This window comes from Prinia subflava, chromosome 12 (assembly GCF_021018805.1).
Source record: "Prinia subflava isolate CZ2003 ecotype Zambia chromosome 12, Cam_Psub_1.2, whole genome shotgun sequence".
Taxonomy (NCBI): Eukaryota; Metazoa; Chordata; class Aves; order Passeriformes; family Cisticolidae; genus Prinia; species Prinia subflava.
Genome location: NC_086258.1, coordinates 21,244,009 through 21,266,333, shown reverse-complemented (window position 1 = coordinate 21,266,333; position 22,325 = coordinate 21,244,009). Strand labels below are relative to the sequence as shown.

Sequence of the window (22,325 nt, the reverse complement as noted above, 5' to 3'; positions counted from 1 at the left end):
TATTAGGAAAAGTTTTTCATGGAAAGAATAATAAAGTACTGGACTGGTCTGCCTGGGGAGGTGGTGGAGTCACCATCCCTGGATGTGTTTAAAGAAAGACTGGATGTGGCACTGGTGCCATGGTTTAGTTGAGGTGTTAGGGCTGGGTTGGACTCAATGATCTTGGAGGTATCTTCCAACCTGGTGATTCTGTGATCCTGTGTGATTCTGTGATTTTGTGTGATTCTGTGATTGTCTGATTCTATGATTCTGTGATTCTGTGTGATTCTGTGATTCTGTGATTCTGTGATTCTGTGATTCTGTGAGGTAAGTAGCGAGTGTTAGATCACAATTGCGAGGCCGCACCCACGGCTTCTCCCTCAGCCCCAGAGCCTTGCCGAGCTCACCTGAGCGTCCCAGCGCGCTCCCTCCATGAACAGGCCGTGGACATAGGCCCCCTCACGAGGAGCACTGGCAAAATCCTCTCTGCTCTTCTTGGTCACATCACACTGCAGCGTCATCTTGTCCAGGGGCCACTTGTTCTTCCGTGCCGCGGTCTGCATGACGGCCGTCAGGAGGGACTGTGGGTTGAAGAGCCCTCCAAGCCACAGTGTGGAGGGCAAGGAGAAGTCCCTGGTCCAGGCTTCCAGCTCGCTGATGCGAGCCAGGAGGTCAGCAAACCACGAGCCCAGGCTGGCTGTGGAAGGGTAAGATCTCCTCACCCAGGACTCGGGCACTGTGTCCAAGAAGAGGGAGTTGTGCAAGACCTCCATGTCACTGGTCATGGTCAGTTCCCCCTGGTGACAAATGTGGGAGATAATAAAGGTAATAAGGCTTTCAGAAATCTGTGAAAGCAGGCCCCAGGAACAGAAGGAGATGAAGAATTTAGAATCAGCTGTAACTGCAAAGTTTGAAAGTAGAAAAGTTACAATAGAACGGCAAGCAAGGACATAAAACAACAATCTGAGTCTTAGGTTTGGCTAGGATAGATCTTATGGCTGCAGGAAAATATGCTTAGCAAGGTAGTAGAAGGTTTTAAGCTTAATAATGGAACATTGTTTATTGTTAATAGAAAGCACACAAGGAAGCTCTGTTTGAAGCAGGTGTAGGTGTGCTGTCAGTGACTGGCTAGAACAATTGCCTGTGAGCTTTAGCAATATGCCACTGGCTGGAAAACTTTTAAAATGCCCTGTAACAAAGAGATCTTTGGCTGCTGCTGGCAGAAGTGAGCTGTTGACATCTTTTAGCTGTGTAAAACCCTGTGATGAGGCTGATGCTGCAATAAAGGTTCGAGGAACACCTGGCAGTGGTCACATCGCGTTTGTGCCCAAAGACCCAACCCAGCAAAGGGCACAGGCAGCACTGACCACTGCCCTGCCTGGAGGCAGAGCTGGGCCAGGACACGAGGGAGAGCACAGCACCCCACAGTCACTGCTGGCCACGTGCTGGGGGTGACTTCATGAGTTTGGGGTTTTCCTGCACACTTTCTATTCCATAGAATTCCACATATTCCTGCATCTTGCTGTGAAAATACTAAAATACTACTGGGAGGAAAAGCTATGTAACAGTGACAGCAGCAGGGAAGTCCCTCAGTTGTCCCAGGTTTTTTTCTATTTTCTCTCATGGACTGGCAGATTTTCAGGGTTGTAAAGCTGTTCTCACTCACTGCCAGGACAGGATACTGGAGTTTCTGATGATCTACTCTAAAACTGTCTAAATACTAGTTATGTCAAGTCCCCTCCTCTCCTCCACTTCCCCTCATTCCTCCCCTCATTTACTGCTCTGCAGTGCAAGATTTTCTTTTTGACTTCCCGTGTTGTCTGCAAATGTAATCACAGCTCCTTCCACAGCAGGGAAGGAGCACAACAAAGTAAGATATGATTCAGCCAAGTGAGATAAAGAGAGAGGTTTGACTTTTCCTTTGTGCAGCAATTAATTAGTTTTAAAGCTTTTAGAAACCTGTATCTGTTCTGCCAGAAGAGCTGAATTCCAGGACATTCCACTGAAAGACAGCGTGAGGGTGGCTGAACACTGGAACAGGTTTTCCACAGAGGCTGTGGAGTGTCCCTTCCTGCAAATGTTCAAAACCCACCAGGACATGGTCCAGAACAACCTGCCCTGCCTGTCCCTGCTTGGGATGGGCTTGGACCTGACAATGTCCTGACCAGCTCCTCTGGAATTCTGGCTCGTTCAAACCAAGCAGGATACAAAGAGAAAACCTGCAAATGCCAGCTCAGCTTCCCTGGTATGGAATGATCTCCACAATTCAGATCTCTGCAGCCTCTGTGCTCAGCTGGACGGGCACAACACCCCCCAGCACTTTGGAGACCCACAGATAATGTCATCACTGCTCTCCATTGTAAACACTTCCTTTTGTTCCCTTATCATTTGGCCAAAATTCATCTGATTTACAATTTCTCTTTGCCTCGGGCTAAGTGTTTTTGGAAAGATTAACAGAAATCAGTTGAGCCATTGCTGAGAACAAGGGGGAGGGAATTGGGTCAGTCTATTCACATTAAAAGATTCCAACTGTTCTTTCGCAGGACTTCAGTGCCTCCAGCCGTGAGGTCAGCAGAGGTGCCCTTTGCTGGGGCCACAAAAATCTATGAAGCTTTAGCAGAAGTTGAAATCTTCTTACAGCAACCCCCACAGTTGTTTAGCAATGCTTGCCAGAGCCCAGCAGTTAAAGATCTCTGCAGTTTGTTCCCGTGCTGACCATGCCCTGTGGGTCACACTGACAGCTGAAAAAGACCTTTAACATCACCAAGTCCAGCCATATAATTGTGACTTGGACAAGGTATGGCAGTTAGATTTAGTGTGAGGAAGAATGTGCCGTTTAATATTGGTAGGGGAGCGAGGGGATGTAGAGTGTGCAAATAAACCACAAACAAAATTAACCACAGGAATCTGTAACACAGGATGCAAACCTCTCCCCAAACCCTGCCACAAATCATGGCAGGGAAGGAGATGGGATCTGCAGAAAAGGCTCATGAACCTGCTGGGTTTCCCCATGGAGAGCAGATTTCTGGTGGACAGAGAAAATCTTGAGTACAAAGGGTTTAGGATGGGTGTTGAAGCTAAAACTGCAAATGAGGTTAAGTGAAAAGCTGCAATGTGATAGATATAGTGGGTTAATTTGTGTTTTTATGGATTATAATATGTTAAAATCATGGTCTGGTAAATGTAGTATAGAGTATAACCTAAATTCCAGCCAGCCACGGAAGGCAGGCACCACCCAGAAACCACCATTTAGGAGAACACAATGAGATGTCGGGAACTGGAGATGATGAGATTGGCATCAGAAAGGAAGACACATTAAGATAAGGAATCAGTTCTCCTCCCGTGGGCAGCAGAGCCATCAGAGCTTCACCACCTCGCTGATCTCTGGAGGAGAACGCCTGTCCATTCAAAAATTTTGGCTTCCATTCACCCACCGGAGGACCAAAATTGACATTTCTCCCTCCCATAGGAGAGCCCATTCAGCAGACCAATGATGGTGATGCATTTGAGTAACTATTCCAGGGAAACAAAGAACTGTGGGGAAATCCATGCCAGGGGCAAAATAAAATGTATAAAACCTGGACCCCAAACGGGACCAATTTGTGAACACTGGGGGACTGCAGTGCGATAGAGGCTGCTTTCCGGTTCACCCTTTGATGATTCCCAGATTATCGTCACTGTAACTCTGCTTGTGGGTTTTATCAAAATTCTGTAATTTGATTTTTAATAAACCAAATCATATTTTCAATTGGAATATTGGATTGGCATTTATAACAGCAAGAAGCAGCACTTGCAATTAACACTAAAATATGAGGAACAACCTCCCGAAATCTCCATTGTGATCTCCATCCTCAGGAGAAACTGGACACAAAGAGGAACTATCAGTGGGCTGGGCTAAAGCCATGGCAACACCATGCAGGAAGAACAAAGAGTCCTGCCCTGGCCACAGCGGGACTCTGAAACAGGATTTTGTGCTCCTGGAAGTGTTTTGACATGGCTAAGAACATGGCAGAATGTGTGCAAGCAGCCAAATTGATTTAAAGACAAGCCCCCCTTGATCATATATCATGCCTAGTTTTACTTTCAGGAAACAAATGAATTAGCCAATGTAATTCTCAGCAAGGCTTGAGAAAAGCAATTTTTAAAGCCTGCGCATTCAAGCATGCTTTGAGTCTCCTGTGAGGGTTCAAAGCATCTACAGCAGCAATCTCATAGAGTTGTCCAAACACAATTATGCATAAATTTGCATTTCAGATCCTGAATACTAAAGTGCATCAGAAATTATTCAAGTTACTTTTTAATTTTTTTTCCGAAATGCTGGGAATAATTTTCATTTAAAGACACCCTCGAAGGAAATCCTAATCAGCCTGCAGCCATTCCCTCAAGATGAGCACACTATAGGCACAAACTATCTCCTCAGTTCAGGTTATTTTCACTTGATACCCAGCTTGGTGATCAAAATGTGGTCTTTGTTATTTTACAATATATATTATCCTCATTTTGGAGGCTCATCCTTCACCCAGATTGCAAACTAGAGGATCTGCCTGCAAAAAATGAGGCTGGAACAACATTAACATGCAAGTGCTTCAGCCCAGCCTCTGGTTCCACCCAAGCCAGCCAGAACAAAGGGCTTTGAAATGCAACATGCCAGTTATTTCTGATGGCTACCAGTCTATTGCAATTTCTCTTCCTCCTAATGGGATGTCTCCTATTTTTGGACCAAACAATCACTTTCCGCTAGGACGACACCATGAATTATTCAAAAATTCAAATTAGGCGTGACATTTCTAAATCGCCTTCTTTTGGCAGATCCTTCAGTCAGTTAAAAACAATAAGCCTTGTTTTCTCTGGGCTTGATTTATTCTCTGCTGAGCTCTGTGGGGCCTGGCCTGTAAACTCTCCTCCTATGAGTGCTGTCAGTGCAGGCCCCCAGCCCCAGAGATGAACCAGCCTTAACAGCTCTTTAATTGTCAGGAAGGGCAATTAAAGCAGGATTTCTCCAGTGTAAGGCCCAGAAGTCAAGCCAGGGCAGCGTCAGGAAGAGCCATCAGCCCCCTCTGGCTGTTCCGTGGTCCCCAAGGTGTGGGAGGTGACGTGAGGGATGCTCAGCAGGGTTTTGGGTCCTAAGGTCTAATTCAGCTCTGCAGGGACCCTCAGGTGGCCTTTGGCTGCAGACACAAGAACTGGGCTCAAGGTGTGCCAGGACAGAACTGGTTTGGAGATCAGGAAAGCTTTGTCCAGGCACTGCAAAGCACTGGGAGAGGCTGTCCAGAGCAGTGGTGGAGTCACCAGCCACAGGCTGACAGAATACTCTGAGCTGGAAGGGCCCTCAAGGATCATCGAGTCCAACCTCTAAGTAAATGGCCTGTCCAGGGGTTGAACCCACAACCGTGGTGGTGTCAGCACCAACTGAGCCAAAGTACCCTGGAAGTGCCCGAAAACCCATTTGGGTGTGGGACCTGAGGCTGTGGTTTGGCGTGAGCACGGTGGTGCTGCTGGGGTGAGGGTGGAACACACTGACCTCAAAGGCCTTTCCCAGCCTTAAGGACCCCATGGTTCTGTGGATTGCCCTCTGATGGCCTCTCAGACCCTTCAGATGTGCCTCTGCAGCAAACACCACGTGAAGAAAGGCCAAATGCTGCTGCTCCTCTGCTCTGCAGCTCTCCTCCAGGCCCAGCCCCAGGGTGTCTCTGAATCCCAGCTCAGGGACTGAGGCTGCTGCAGCCCTCTCAGGAGCCTTTCTGCAGATCCCATCTCCTCCCCTGTGATTTGTGGCAAGGTTTGGGGAGAGGTCTGCACTCTGAGTTACAGATTCCTGCGGTTAATTTCGTTTGTGGTTTATTTAAGCCCATGCATCCCCTCGTTCCCCTACCAATATTAAACAGCACATTCTTCCCCACATTAAATCTAATTGCCATACATTGTCCAAGCCACAATTATATCTTGTTTGGGGCTCTGGGATTGAAACATTAAATCACTTCTGTTTACCTGTCTCAGGAAACGGAATTTTCAATTCCACTGCCTTATGCTAGAAAATAAGTGAAATCTATTTATGATAATTGACTACATAAATATCAGCTTCTTTCAAAATAGGCTGTACACACTTGTGGCAGTGCACCCTCACACCTTAGCAGGTGTTTCCATATTAGGAAAAGATTTGGGTTTCATTCTTTATTTCACTTATAAGAAAAAGAACCAGAAACTTCCATGCTCTTCTCATCATAACTGGCCCAGTGCCAGGACAAAGGCACCCCTTTGGACCCTTGAGCTCTTCCTCGAGAAATGTAGCTATTTTCTATTGGGCAGCAAGCCAAAACCCCCTCCTAGCTCATTGTATACTTAAGAGAGAGCACAGAGATTCTTGGAGCTTTTTGGGGATGTCTTAGCAGGTGCAGGGGACCTCCCTGCACTGTGCAAGGCTTTTACTCTTTTATTCCATATAGTTTGTTATTTTCACTTTAATTAAAACCTTTTTGCTTTTCCAAACACCCCCAATCGGCCATCTTTCTAATTACTCTTAAGCCATTTCTGAGAGGCTGCTGGCCACCCTGGGAGCTTGATACACCTTTTTGGGGCTGATAACATGCTGGGTTCACACAGAATCCTATCCCACACTGACCCACCACGAGTGCCCAGGACATCTCTCCCTTAACGAGCACAGCAGCAAATGCAGCGCTCGCACATCCACAGCTGCTGGCTCCAGGGTGCAGCTGGGACTTGGGAGCAGCTCCGTGCCTAAATCCCCAGCCAATCCTGCCCCTCGTGCAGGGTGGCAGCTGAAGGTTCCTTTTCCAAGCTGCTCCTGGGTGAGGTTTGAGATGTGATTCCATCTCAGGGCTATGGGGATTGTGCGAGAGGGATGGGAGCAGTGAGAGATGGGTTAAAGCACAATTTATTGCTCTTACCTTCTACAGCCTCATGAGGGGTGAGAATATCTTCACTCCATAAGTCAGAGGTCACAAGATCTCAAGTTACAATGAGTTTTAAAGACTTATTACCCAATAAACTAGTGCCACAAAGAATGTTTATGTCTTTAACCCAATAGTTCATTATTTTGTTTTACACATTTTTGCTGCAGTGAAGACTTTTGTAACCTATCATATAACAACACACAAACTTATGAAACTACACCTGAAAACTTCTTACTACTTTGGTAACTACTTCTAAATCTTAAACTTTAAACCCTAAACCTCTCCACTACTCAGATTAACATGTTTCTACCTAAATACAAATCCACAATCTTGCTTTTAGTCTCTAAATCTGGAAGCCTTTTCCAAGGTCTCAGACTGAACCCTGCACTCATTTCTAAGTCTGGGCCTGTAGGCACAAGGTTTTGAGAATTTTCTGGTTCATCCCCTAAGGAGCAGTCAGAGCCTTTTATATTTTGTCCCACTGAGTGCCTGGGGGGTTGCAGGAGGTGACTTCTACCAGTGGATACAGCATCAATCACAGCCCCTCTCACACCCCACTGGACCCAGAAATCTGCATTCTAACTGGTGTGGCAAAGCCACCCCCCAGGGGACACAGACATGCCCCTCCTGGGGCAGAGTCTCCTTGAACACCAGGATGGGGAAGCAGCTGCAGAGGAGCCCCATGGAACTGCCTAGCTCACACCCAGCAAGGGCAGTGGCATCTCTCCCAAAACCCTTGTGATTTTAGTCTTTTTCTCTTACAGTTCTGGACATTTTGTGCCTTCACACAAAACCAATCTTTGATTTCAGCTCAGCCTGTGCCTCTGAGACACTTTGCTCCAAGCTCCTCCTGCTCATGGGCATTTTATGAAAAGGTGTGATTTTTGGCTCACCTTTAAGTAGGCCATGTCTCAATTTGTGAGCGAACTGCTGTTGCTGTGGCACAGTCTGGGGTGGCCAAAAGTACTTGTCCCCTGTTCCCAAATACCAAGCCCTGCTGTGTGTGCCTGGGGACACAGTGCCACTGCAAATCCCTCTGCGAGCCCTGTGGAGCCAGGCTGCCTTTGCAGCCAGCAGCAAATTCTTCCCTGTGACCCCTGTTACTCCCCGAGCAGCATCCTGAAGGATTTGCCAGCTCTCCTGCCAATGATGCCTTAAGATTTTAGCTTTTGTATTTTTTAAATCCTGCAGTGCATTGGTGCATAGCTCTTAACTCAGTATGATGTGCAGTTAACTCTTCCCATTTTGGTCAGACAGAACAATCCCTCTGCCCCTGTTATACAAGGACACACCGCAGCCTCAGGCCCTGAAAACTATAAACAAAAGTGAATTGGGGTTGAGCAACTCGAGATAAATTACTTCATTACCCAAAGCTGTAATTGGACAATTAACCCCTGATATACAAATAGACCAAACTTATTTCTGTCTGAAAAACCTGTGACCATTGTCCAACTTGGGTGTAGCCTCTGGGAGGCTTTTGGCTGCCCAAGGTGCATCTATTGAAGACCTTCAGTAAACATCCACTTTATTGTCTAACTCTGTGTCCTGGGGTGACTTTATGATGCTTGTGTCCCCAGCTGTCTGTTCTGTTTGTGCTGGATGTTGTATTCTACACCTTTCAGACTGGTTCCAAGAGTGAAGCAGGGAGAAGAAGTGTGTGGTTTGTTTTCAGAAACTGCTCTGACTCCTCTGCATTCTGCTCCTGGACTGTGCTGTCTGCAGCATGGACAAGACAGCGGGACAGAGACCTCCTGTGCCTTTAGTTAGTTTTAGCTGGCTGAGGCAGAGAAGTTTCCTGGACTATTTTTTTTTCTTTTCCTTTTTCTTAGGACTGTTTAAACCTGTTCTAGCCTGAAATCCCAGAACAGCACCAGGAGCTCACACCTGCAGCCCACTGGGGCCCAGGATGACATTTCCAGCACCTGAGGGACTGATAAGAGACTGACCGAGTTGAGCCACACCTACAGCAAGGACTGTCTCCATCTGCCATCTCTTTGGACATCGAGAGGTTTTGTTGTTTCATATTATTCATTTTTTATGCTTGTAGATACTTTGTTTGTTAAACATTCTCCAAGGAAATATTTTCCCGGAACCAGCTGAGGGAGGGGCCACTTGAATTTGCTATTCTGGAGGGAACCATTCGGAGGTCTTCTCCCAAATTTGCCCTAAACCAGGACACTCTGTCCAGCTCCAGGCAGGCACCCCAAGGCAGCAGTACCTTCAGGCCCAGCTCCAGCTCGGCCAGCGAGCGCCGGATCTCGGCCGTGAGGACGTTCATGCGCTCGCACTCCTGCAGGGCCACCACGGCATAGGGTGTCCTCTCCTCCACCCTGGCCAGCAGCTCTGCCATGTTGAACTCCTCCGTGAGCTTCTCCAGCATCTCTTCCAGCAGGGCTTGCACCTGTGCCAAAGGGGGGAAGGGGGGATGCTGGGTGAGCCCCAGGCTCACAGCTGCCTGAGCTGGGAGAACCCCCTCTGCCCCGTCAGTGTCTCCAAAACCAGCCCTGTCAGCCATGGGCACCTTTCAAAAAGCTTGCCCCATCCTATTAAAATCCAAATGCTGACACAAGTTAATGTCAGATGAGCAGCTTGCAAAATGATGGTTTTAAAATGTCCCTGTGACATGAGGCAGCCTCCTCTCTTCTTGGCTCTCTTATTTCTCCTGAGGTCACATTCACAAGGAGATGGATGTGGCTGGAGCCTCAGCTGAGCCTCAGGACAACGCAGCTTATGAGCTGGTTTTCTCTGGTGCATTGACGGAGAGAAGTGATTATATAAAATTGAATTTTAAGCTGAATTTGGCATTCTGGTCTAATGGAGCAGTGGAAAAAAAGCATAACAAAACAAAATTATTTTCTGGTCACCAGCACAGCTTCTTCAGTAAGTACTAAACAGGGAAAGCTCCAATGCAAGAGGATCTTTGTAGTGTCTAAAAAATTAAATTAAACAGCCAAACCCCTTTCTGACAATGAGGCATGAAGCCCCTGCTGCCCATGGGATCAGCTGCATTTCCCAGGTTTACTGTGGAAGGTCTCACTGAAAGCTTTGTTTTACTTCTGAGCTGAAACCTGAGCAAAACTTCTGCTTGCTGGGGTCCTTTTGGGGCACACATAATACAGTTAAAATTCTATAATCCCAAGGGCCAAACCTGGCATGCAGGGCCAGGGCCAGCCAGGGCAGGGTAATTTTACAGCCAGGGCCAGCAAAATTTGTATTTTGGGCTCTGTACTCCAATTGCCTCCTGTTGCTGCTCTTCCCAGCCCTGGGCTCCCGTCAGCAGTGACGGTGTGTGGGCTGTTAGTGCAGCCACACAGGTGGCTAAAGCTGGAAAAGCTCCTTGGCTGCACCTCGGGGGCAGTACAGAAATATCTGCTCATTTGAAATCCCCCTGCAAGTCCCTTTGGCTCTGATTCCTTCACAGCAATTACAGCTCGTTTGCTGCAATGTGACCTCAGAAATCTGTGGGAGGAACTGGACTTGTCAGAGCCTCGGGAAAATGACAGGCTCACATTTTCCCTGGAAGCTCCCTAAAACCACCTCAGCCGAAGCAGGGGCTGGATATCCTTCAGTGGAGGAGTGGAGACAAGGCTTTGCTCACTCCCATGCAAAGACCAAGTGGAAGGGACAGCTTGGATAATGACAGAGATCACTTCAGGAAGGGAATGAGCTGTGGGAGCGAGTCCCCAGGCACAGTGCAGGGCACTAAGGTCACACTCTGCTTGCTCTCTGGCAGATTTTATTCCCAGACAGAGCCATGAGCACTTCTGTGCTCCTGTGGGAGCCCTCTTGACTGTCACCAGGAGTTTGCAGGGTGGCCATGACCTGTGACACCACTGCTGGGACACTCACTGATCATTTTCCTTCTCTGGCTGAGGAGTTTATTTGCCTTTCAGTAACAAAAGGAGTGGGAGGGGAGAAGAAGCACTAACATTTGCTATCTCTGAACATCTTGTTTGGCTTTGCTACCTCTGGATTATTCCTCTCACCTCAGATTTCGAGTATGAACTGAAAATTGACCATGCTGGGCACTTTTAGGAGCTCCTCAGGGGAAGGCAGTCAGTCCCCAGCTTCACACCAAACTAAAGGAAGCTCGTGTGAAACCATAGCTTTATATGAGCTGCCCATTAGCCATTCATTAAATTGCAAATCTTCAAACACAGAGCTGGCACCTTAGGACTGCAGGAGTGAAAACCTGAGCGTGTGCTGGCTGATTCCAGATCTTGTCAGGGATGTTTGGGCCACATTTTAATGAGCTGTGAGTTTCCACAGGGAGGGCTGAGATCAGCCCAGGACACAGGCGCAGCAAAGGAGTTCAGCTGGAAATAAGGAATTACAAGTCCCTTGGGAGCTGAGGGGACACGGTGGCAGCAGCAAGAGGAGGGCTGAGCTCTGGGTGGCACTGACTTGCTATGCCAGTCACAGGGGGTGCACAGGGACTGCTGCCCAGGGAAGGTTTATTTGCAGCACCTCCAGAGAATGATAACGAAGGCTCTGCAGTGCATGGGGTAATTAAGAGGCACTGTCCTGTTACTGCCAACACTCAGTTACATCCCACCAGGGAGACGTTCTGCATAAAACCAGGCTTTAGGCAGGCAAAGGCAGAACACAGAACAAAGGACAAGCCTGAGCTAGGCAGGACTGATGGATGAGACAGGCATCAAACCTCAGCAGCTGCTCCTGAGCACTCTCACCATCTCCTCCAGAGTCCCCACTCCTCCTCTGCACTCACCATCTCCTCCAGAGTCCCCACTCCTCCTCTGCACTCACCATCTCCTCCAGAGTCCCCACTCCTCCTCTGCACTCACCATCTCCTCCTGGGTCCCCACTCCCCCTGAGCACTCTCACCATCTCCTCCAGAGTCCCCACTCCTCCTCTGCACTCACCATCTCCTCCAGAGTCCCCACTCCTCCTCTGCACTCACCATCTCCTCCAGAGTCCCCACTCCTCCTCTGCACTCACCATCTCCTCCTGGGTCCCCACTCCCCCTGAGCACTCTCACCATCTCCTCCAGAGTCCCCACTCCTCCTCTGCACTCACCATCTCCTCCAGAGTACCCACTCCTCCTCTGCACTCACCATCTCCTCCTGGGTCCCCACTCCCCCTGAGCACTCTCACCATCTCCTCCAGAGTCCCCACTCCTCCTCTGCACTCACCATCTCCTCCAGAGTCCCCACTCCTCCTCTGCACTCACCATCTCCTCCAGAGTCCCCACTCCTCCTCTGCACTCACCATCTCCTCCAGAGTCCCCACTCCTCCTCTGCACTCACCATCTCCTCCTGGGTCCCCACTCCCCCTGAGCACTCTCACCATCTCCTCCTGGGTCCCCACTCCCCCTGAGCACTCTCACCATCTCCTCCTGGGTCCCCACTGCTCCTTGTCCCGTGCTGCAGTCCCGGGGCTGCAGCTCCAGCACGGTGCGCAGGAGCCGCTCCGAGCACTGCGTGAGGAACCCGATCTCGGCGTTGGGGTGGAGGCCGTACAGGTAGGGAGACTCTGGAGGCAGGGCATCGTCTATGTACTGCACAGAGACATTCAGGAGCAGTTAGGAACAGCTCAGGGCGCTTTGCCTGCAGAGTTTCAGTGCTGGAATCATCCCCCCAGTAGGTCAGCCCGGGCTGACCCAGCTCTGCCTGTGGTTGAAACTCCGGGGAAGTGATGGAGGAAGGAGAGTACAAATGTTTACAGAGCTGCTTCTGCTCCTGCTGGGAAAATTCTGTAATTGCTGGAGTTTGGTTTGGCTCCGTGTCTCAGGCTGGACCTTCTCTAGCAATTATCTGCTGTGCATTTCAGCATCAGCATCCTGAAATCTCTTGTGGGAATTGAGCTTCCAGTAGTTAAGTTTTATGAACAAAATCAGCCTGATGTGCCTCTCTCTGCTACTGCATTTGTGTACAAAGAACAGATGAGATCAGTAAGTAGATCAACAAGACCCTTCAGTGATTCTCATCAAAACTGATGATAAAAGGAGCTTGAAAGGGCCATTTTAGCAAACAGTATGTGGATGTAATTTTCCAGGAGCCCCACTTAAGTCTCAAGGACCAATACAGTTGCTCTATTCATGCATGAACAGAATGAGCCCATGATGAAGTAGCAAATTACCATTAGACTTGGTTCATCCAGGGGAATGCTGAAACATCCACAGGAACAGAGCATAATGGGAAATAAGAGGAAGAGTGCAGGAACACTGCAGCCCTGTTCCTGCCTCCAAAGGCAGATTATGGGGCAGTTACGGAAGACATTCTATCTACACATATAAATAATGCCAGCAAACAAAGAGCTTACCTGGTGATAGCCATTGTAATCCATGATCCCTGGGAGGGGAAAGCCAGGAGCAAGGCAGAGCTCTCCCTCCAGCATTTCTGGCTTAATAAACTCTTCCAGGTAGGTTTTGCAGAGCCGCCTGTCCCAGTCATCCGTGATGTGACCTCCGTACATGATCTCACCCACCAGGTAGCGCAGGTCATCATAGGGGACCTGGGAGTGGAGCAGGGTGGGCTGAGCCCAGGCACTGCCCTGCACCCTCAGGGGTCCCACCTCAGCAAACAACATCAGGTAGCAGCTAAACCCTGCCCCAGGAAAGCTGGAGCACAGCACAGTGCAGCTCCCCACTGAGCGAGTGGTACTGAGGTTTCCCATCTCCTCCCAAAAGCGCCCCGAACTGTGAAGTTCTAAACCCAAAGAAATGGCATTTCCGGGCAGCTTCAGGCCACCCTGGTGGCTCAAAGCCCCCAACAGCCCCCCTGTGGTGTCCCCACCTTTGAGCTGGCCTCCAGGTAGTTGTAGAGCACGTTGACAGAGATGGTGAGGTCCCCGGTGCTGAAGGGGTACGGGCGGTTCCAGCCCTGGGGGCCGAACTTGCGCCGCTCCGCCACCACGGCATGGAAATAGCAGAGGGCAAAGAGGATGCTCCTGAACTCCTTCTCCTGGCTGCACATCTCCAGGGTGTCCTGCAACATAGGACAGCTGCCCTCAGCCTCAGTGACTCCCAGGGAACCCAAACACACCGGAATTTGGACAGGGGCGAATCACAGAATCAGAGGCCAAGGCTGGGAAACAGCCCCAAATCATCAAGTTCAACCTTCAACCTAATACCCCATGCCCAGTTAATTGTGAACCGTCTTTTTTGAGCAATTACAGGGATGTGTCTCCACCACTTCCCTGGGCAGCCTGTTCCAGAGCTTAACCAACCTTCCAGTTTGGAAATTCTTCCCAACATCCAACCTGAACCTCCCCTGCTGACGTTTGTTGTCATTGCCCCATTTTTACCTGGGACAAGAGGCTGATCAAATTGTCCTCCAGTTCATTTTTGCATCACACACACACAGGTGCCAGTTTTCAAAGTCAGTGGCTTTGCATTGCAGATTTATTGGCAAACTCCAGCAGATTCTCCCTGAATGAATATTTCCTGTTCCCAGCTCGGAATGGCTTTGCACAGGTGCACACACAGGGAAGGAAGGACACGTGCACCCACTCAGCACTCCAACCCTCATGTGTTCAACATGCCTCACCAAAAGATGGGGAAGGAGCCACAGAATCACAGAATTATCTGTGGGAAGGGACCTTAAAGTCCATGTTTTTCCAGCATTCTGCCATGGGCAGGGACACTTTCCACTATCCCAGGTTGCTCCAAGCCCCGTTCAACCTTTATCTTTAAAACATGCCGTGTTAGACCTTTAATCCTCTGAGAGCACAACAGAGCTCAGGGTCTGTGCAGAAAAGGGGGAATCCATCGCTCTAAAGGGTGCAAGACATTGACCAAGTGCATGTGATAATCAACATCCCAAAACCTGTTTTCCCCTGGATTAAGCAGCACTCTAAGCTCCCTTTATCTGCATTGTGATGAAGAACTGCTTCAAATACCTGCAGAACACCTTTCTCATTTTAGGAAACGTCCCCAGAACAACCCAGTTCACTCTCATTCGGCCTCTCTTCAGTTGTCAATTCTTCTTCAGCTACAAAGCAGAACAATATCCCCTGCACAGAATAAAGGGCCTTCTTTGTAGCCTTCAGCTGAAAGCTAAATTTGAACATCTCTTCTGTATAAAGCAGGGAAATGAGGTGTAAAAGGGACCCCACCCACTCGCTTCAGGATTTCTGATAAGAAATGTTTAATAATCCTCCAGCAATTTAAAAAATGCTAATTACTATTGATTGAAACGAGCAGAGGCAGGATGAAAATGTTACCTGGGGTGAAGGTTCTCCCCTCCCCTGTTCTCCAGGGCATTTTGTGGAGTTCAGGATGATGAATGACAGTAGATAAGAACGGAATAATCTTCCCTGACCACTGGCATTAATCCTTGCATGGTGCCTCCCCCACACCTGCTCAACAATGTTCCCCCCTGCTCTTGGGATTCTCTCCACGCCAACATCTGTGTGCAAAATCAGCTGTGAGCTGCCCACAGACCCAGGGCCTGGGGTCCACAATTGTTTGGGGCTGCTCTTGCCCCATCCCAAATGACAAGAAGTTTTATGGAGAGAATCACAGAAGGGTTTGGGTTGGAAGGGACATTAAAGCCCATCCAGTGCCACCCCTGCCATGGCAGGGACACCTTCCACTGTCCCAGGCTGCTCTAAGCCCCATCCAGCCTGGCCTTGGGCACTGCCAGGGATCCAGGGGCAGCCACAGCTGCTCTGGGCACCCTGTGCCAGGGCCTCTGCACCCTCAGAGGGAGGAATTTCTTCCCAATATCCAATGTAGATCTACCCTTCTTCAATTTGAAACCATTCCCCTTGTTCTGTCCCTCCAGGATTTTGTCCAAAGTCCCTCTCCAGCTATCTTGGAGTCTCTTAAGGTACTGGAAGGTCTCCCTTGAGTCTTCTCCAGCTGAACAACCCCAGCTCTCTCTCCCTCTCTCCTCAGCAGAGGTGCCCCAGCCCCCTTGACCAGCTCAGTGACCTCCTCTGGACTTGTTCCAGCCATGTTTGGGGCCCCAGAGTGGGACTCAGCACTGCAGGTGGGACTTCACCAAAGCCAAGCAGAGATTTCTCACAAGAGAAAACAACCCAGCACAGCATGGGCTGGAGGGAGAGGCTGGAATAATGTTAGCATCCGTGATCCTAAAGGGCAATTTGAGGGCTGAGAGCACCTTCAGAGCCTTCTGCTGGGCTCCTGCTGTGAGGGTTGGGTGTGCCAAGGCACGGGCAGGGTTGAGGGAGTGTCAGGCTGGCAGGACATGGCACTCAGTGTCCCTAGGACAGGAATCTGCAGGAACACGAGTGCTCAGCCCTTGTGTCATGAGGCAAAGGGGGTCACGGCTGAGCCCCCCTGGCTCCATCCTGCCCTGGGGCCCATGGCTGTTCCCAGGGAGCCCTGCCGGGATGGGATCCTGCTCCTGTCCCATGGTGAGAGCAGAGCTCATTCAACCACGGCTTTACAGCCCCTCTGACACTGATCCACACCCTCTGGGGCACCAGGAGTATTTTCATCACTTCCCCACACCCCTGCACAGGAGGGACAGGGGTCAGTGCCTGCTGTGACAGGAGGGTTTTTGAGCAATAAACACAACGAGCACCCCGCCATGGGCTGTTCTTTTGGGCCAGCCACTCTCACATGGCCTAATTTAGATTGTGGCAAAGCAACTCCTGCCTGCAGGCAGCTTCCAGCTCTGATTTGCAACACTCCTGATGTCAGCAAGGTCTTGAGCTGAATGGCCTTTGGGCACACAACACCAATCTCCGTGTGCTGCTCTGGAGAGGGATGTGGGATGTGAGCAGATCAGCAGCTCTGAACCTCTAACCCCGGTTAAACAGCAGCAGAAAAGTGAGGTTTAACCTGCTCACCTCCCATGGCTGTGGGGGTTAGAGGGCAGCTGTCACTCAGCAGCCAAAACGGAGTGACGCAGAAAGAGAAATGAACTGAAACATGGCCAAGTCTCTGGATGCTGCAGTCAGAAGTTTGATTCTGTACTGAAAGAGCCTTTCTGAGGTGCTGGAGTCACTGTGGACGTGTTTAAAAAAAGACTGCATGTAGCACTTAGTCCCATGGTTTAGTTGATGAGGAGGTGTTAGGTTAGGTTCTAGGTTGGACTTGATGATCTCAAAGGTCTTTTCCAGCCTGGTTAATTCCGTGATTCTGTGTGATTCTGTGATCACACAAAAGGATTAAACTGGTCAGAACTCTGGTGCCCTGTGCCCTGCAGCAGGAAAGAGGCTTCTCAGGATGACCTGAACCCTTTCTTGGGAAAATCAGTGCTTGTAAAGAGATCTGTGCCCTGCTTGTGGGGAACAGCAGAGGGGGTGCTAGACACAGAGGCTCCATGATGCAAGGGAACTTGTGGGATTTCCAGGCACAGAAAATTCCCAGAACCTTGTGCATGCAGGCCCAAATACAGCAGAGAATACAGGATTTGACCTGAGACCTTGGAAAAGGCTTCCAAACTTAGAGACCTTAAGTGAGAATGTGGGTTTGTAGTTTAAGCAGAGACATATTAAGCTAGGTAGTGGAAAGTTTTAGAGTTTAAAGTTTAAGATGTAGAAGTAGTCATAAAGGTAATAAGAAGTTTTAAGGTGTAGTTCTGTAGGATTGTGTGTCACTAGGATTGGATAAAATTGTCCGCATTGCAGCAGGACGTGTGATACAGTTTAATTAGCCATTGGTGTGAAAGTTAAAACAACATGTGTGGCAGCAGATTATTGGCTAATTAACCTTTAAAACCCCTTGTAGCCTGTGATCTTGGGACCACTGACCATGAACTCCTGGTGAATGAGGTGAACACGTTCTCACCCTCCTTGAGCCTGAGGCAATAAATCGTGTTTTAAGACTTCTCCCAGTGGTCACATTTCTCTTAAAATCCCGACAGGGACTGGGGAGGCGACGCCCATCCTGCTCCCCAGGGGCTCCAGCCCCTCCAGCAGACCCACCCTGTGCCCAGCCATGCTCCTACCTGGCTGAAGTTGTCCAGGGCCTTGTGCAGGTTGGCGTGCATGCCGGTGGGGGCCTCGCTGGTGATTTTGATGGAGTTTTCCAGGATGCCCTGGGGAATGATGTGGCTCTCCGGGCACGGCGCCGGCTCCGCACTGACAAACACGCGGAAATCCTGGTGGCTGCCCTCAGCGAGCTGCTCCAGCTTCTTCTCCAGACAGCTCAGCCACTTGGCCACCAGGTGGATGTTCTGGCAGGGACAGAGGGACAAGGCTTGGTCAGTCCCCTCATTACACCCTGTAGTGGTTTCAGTTCACCAATTTCTGTATCCAGGTCACGGCACCAATTAATGTAGTGGTTTGAGTGCCCACTAGAATTATTTACTTGTGCTGAGCAGGCGCCAAGTCCATCCCACTGATGGATGCCCTCTGGAATCTGGGACTTGTCCCAGGAGTGCCTGTGTGCGTCTCCCAGCCCCAAAGATCCACGTGCATCAAGAGCATTTGAAAATTCAAAATAGTATTAATCAGCAGCAGAGCAGCAAGTCACAGCTGGGCTGGTTGGGCTCTCAGTGTTGGAATTCTCCTCATTTCAGCAACACCAGCTGAGGTTACTCCTGAGGAGTAAACTGTTATTCCTGGGGAGAAAAACTGTTATTCCTGGGGAGTAAAGTTGTTATTCCTGGAGAGTAAAGTTGTTAATCCTGGGGAGTAGAGTTGTTATTCCTCCCCCCAGCCCCACCAAGCTCAAATAAAAACATTTGTTCATTTTTATCAGAATTACAGTGAGGACCCTCTATAGCAGTTCCTAGGCAAACAAGTCAAGCAGGTGATTTCACAAAGTCCTTTAACACAAAGGATTTATTTATTCATGCAACTAGCTGGACACATCCCTCAGAAGATTAGGCAGAATCGTGTGGAGATGGTGAAATGGATGAAGCCAAGCCTGTTTTCCCCCTGGAGTCCTATACAGCATTACAGTTTCCAGGCAAGAAAACAGCTTTTTGTTATATTGGGAATGGGATTTGTGGGCTGAACAACCCTTGTTTTAAAGGCAGGTGTGCAATCCAACCTGGCTGTGTCCACAGGCACTTGGGATGGTGATTTATCCCACCCCGAGAAAGGACATGGAACTTGCTAAACCTAAATTAAAAGCAGCTGCCAGAAAGATAAACTGCTTGGAGGTGGCAAAGAAATTACATAAAGGAGCCATATTAGAGGCTGAGAATAAATATATATCTCCTATAAATGGGGCCAGGAAGGAGCTCTCATGGTTAAATAGCAGAGTAATGGAGATTATTAGGAGTAAAATTACATTCTTCAGAAAGTGGAAGTTTTGTCAAAATGAGAAAAACAGAAAAGAGAACAAAATCCAGCCATAGAAAAGTCAAAAAGTATTACAAGACGCAATTTTTTGAAAACCATAAAAGCTAATAATAAAGCCTTTTCCAGAAAGCAGGAAGCTACCAGAGAGTCTAAAAACTATAACATGATCCAGGTCTGCAGGGAGCGCCCACGGAAGGCCAGGCCAGCCCAAAGCAGCCCATATTTGCAGGAATATTCCCTGCAGAGCCTGGGGAGGCTCTCACTGTTACAGCCTGGTGGAATCACCAAAACCCTGAGGCTGGAGATGTCCCTGGAGATTTTCCATCTCACCCTCCTGCTCCGGGCAGGATCAGCTAGAGCAGGTTTGAAGCTGTGTCCAGTTGGGTTTTTGGATATCTGCAAGGCTGAAGTCTCCACAACCTGTCTGGGCAATGTGTGCCAGTGTTCAACCACACTCACAGTAAAAAAAAAAAAAATAAAAAAATTAAGACATAGTATAAGGTAGTGAAATGAAATTAAATTAATGTTTAAGGGAAATTCATATCTCAATTTTAACCCTTTGCTTCTTGCTCTTTCACTCAGCACAACTATGAAGATTTTGACTCCCTCTTCTGCACTTCCCCCTCCAGAAGGGATTTAAACACACCAAATAAACCCCTCTGAACCAAACCAGCTTTTGGAGGTTAAGCAACCCCAGCCTCTCCTCATATAACAGATGCTTCAATCTCTTTATTGTTGCAAAGACTCTTAAGCTGAAGCTGCAGATGCAGAGCTGTTTAGAGGAGTCGATGAGGTAATAAATGATATTTTATTTATGATTATTTATCCCAGGAGGTGTCTGGGATGGACTCACTCCAAGAGGACCCCACATGTGGAAGATCTGCAGCACAGCTCAGGAGGCAGCAGCCAGCCTGGCAGGGCTCCAGCAGGACAGGAGACACTCCCCAACAGCATCAGTCAGGAAAAACCAGCAATCCCAAAGTTCTGCCCCATTGTAGAGAGCTAAACTGAGGCTATCACAGGCTGCACTGGTGTGTGAGTGGGGCTGGGGTGGAGTTGCTGTTGTTGGCCCCAGGAGCTGCCCCAGGCTGGGGCTGATCTGGGCTGGAGCAGTGCTGGCCACTGGAGGGGTCAGTCCCTGCTGGGCAGGGTGGACACGGCCAAGGACCAGGCTGGAGGGACAGGGAGCTGTCCCAGCTGATGTTCAGGGATGACCCAGGGGTGTCCCAGGCTATGGAATGCTGCCCAGCATGGAGCAGGAGAAGGCAGGGATGTCGGGAGGGAGGGTGTTTGCCTTCCCCAGTCACCAGGGATGGCTGAGCCCTTGCCTGCCCAGGGAAATGGGAAATTAATTCCTTACTTTACTTCCTTGCCTGTCCGGCTTTGGCTTTCCCTGTTAAACTGTCTGGATCTCAACCCGTGAGTTTTCTCACTTTTCACCCCACATTCTACCCCATCCCACCCCTGGGCAATGAGGGAGCAGCAGGTGGGGCTCAGTTTCCATTTGGGGTTAAACACAGCAGCTCGACCCCATGAACTCCTTTTTGGGGGCTGTAGAGGGGATTTCCCCAGGCACCCCCCACACCAGCATCAGGCATGGCCCTGCACTGAGCAGGAATTGCCTCTATGGGGTCTCTGTATCCCCAGGCATGGATTTCCATCAATACCAGCTCTTTTATCTTCCCCAAACCAGTCTTGCTGCAGGTAAAAGGAAAGGTCTCATAGGCTACCAAGCAGATAAAACACAGCTAACAGGGGTAAGGAGACTACTGATGGAGTTATAACTCCTCACCATATCAAAAACCATCTGAAAGAGCAAATGATTGGTGAGCTGACAAAATTACTCATAAGACAAAGCCATTTCAAGTCCTGAAAATAAAGCCTGGTGGTGAAGAACTGCAGGAGGATGCCATCATTCTAAGTGACTGGCAATGACACTGCAGAAGGAATTCAGTGGTGATGGATGCAAAGTAATGCACTCAGGAAAACAGCCCCGGCAAGAGATACACACACTGATGGGTACAGAATTAACTATTATCACTCAGGGAAGAGATCTCAGAGTCCTCACAGTTATTTCCTGCAAATAACAGTTCAATGCTTACACAATGCAGGAGAAATCAAACGCCAGCCAAGGAACAGAGAATAAAGCTGCAAACGTTATTTTACCGCTCCATAAATCCATGGTGGGCCAGCATCTTGTGAACAGCACCCAGCTCCCACTCCTCTTAAATCCAAAAGGATTTAGCTCCCACAAAAGAAGACACTCCATCAACAGGGACCTGCCCAGTTGGAGAGAGCAGAGGCTGGGGTGGAGGGAGGGAGTGAAGGGTGAGAAGAGCAGGCTGCAGGAAAAGTGGAAGGGCATTTTCACGTGACAGAACTAAACTGCCAATTTACTGCTTCAGGGTGTTTGGGGAGTTGAGAGAATCACAGAGCTGGAAGTCACAGAAACACAGAATCATTAATGCTGGGGGAAAGAAAAAAGCTTTAAAATCACCAAATCCAGCCATCACCCCAGCACCACCACCACGCCCACCATTAACCCATGTCCCCAGGTGTCACACCACATGGATTTTGAACGCTTGCAGGGATGGGGACCCCATTGCTGCCCTGTTCCACCACCCCTGCACCTTCCCTGCCCTTCCCCGAGGCTGTGGCTGTGCCAGGCAGGAGCTGGGCTGGCAGCTGGGGCTGTCCAGGGACTGCAGCCACACAGGGGCACCCCAGGAGCTCCCCTGTGGAAACACAGAAACCTCTTCTGCCTTTTCTGTGGAGGGCTCAGGTGCCTCTTGTGAGGTTTCAGGTATGGACAGATCCCAGCTGGGACTGGAGAAGAGGATGAACATTGTGAGAAGGAAAAGCTGAGGTGCTTCAGGCTGGACAGAGTGGTGGCTGCTGTCACTGTTACCAGGATTTGAACCTGCTGGAGGGGTGGGCCAGCACTCAGAGAGGGGCTGAGGGATGTCAGTCAAGAGAACTGTTGTTTGGGGAAGCCACAGACACTTTGCTGCCTCCAGTTCTGTTGCCCCAAATCTAATTGCCATGGCTGGGAACAGTATTTTATTTAGAACTGCAGGAATTCAGTCTCCTCACCTGAAATGATTTAGGGTTGTGCTCACATTGCATGGATGAGATGGAGTTTGGGGTGTAGGGGGAGATGAGTGGAGATGCCTGGGCAAAGGGATTGTTCTGAGGTTGTTTTCTCACACATAAGGACCGTGTGAAGAGCAGTGGACAAAATGCAATTAC

The 22,325-nt window shown here is 49.3% G+C and overlaps 1 protein-coding gene across 2 annotated transcripts in view; it reads right to left on the bottom strand.

Annotated features, from left to right (window-relative positions):
* The window catches only part of DNAH9 (dynein axonemal heavy chain 9), a 126,122-nt gene that overhangs the window by 5,719 nt on the left and 98,078 nt on the right, over positions 1-22,325 (bottom strand). For both annotated transcript variants that reach the window (XM_063409389.1, XM_063409390.1), the window contains exons 31-36: positions 17,774-18,001; positions 13,646-13,837; positions 13,173-13,364; positions 12,238-12,408; positions 9,109-9,291; positions 387-776 (exon numbers count right to left, since the gene is read on the bottom strand). In XM_063409389.1, the coding sequence (XP_063265459.1) occupies positions 387-776; positions 9,109-9,291; positions 12,238-12,408; positions 13,173-13,364; positions 13,646-13,837; positions 17,774-18,001 (1,356 nt within the window). The remainder of the gene's footprint in view (positions 1-386; positions 777-9,108; positions 9,292-12,237; positions 12,409-13,172; positions 13,365-13,645; positions 13,838-17,773; positions 18,002-22,325) is intronic.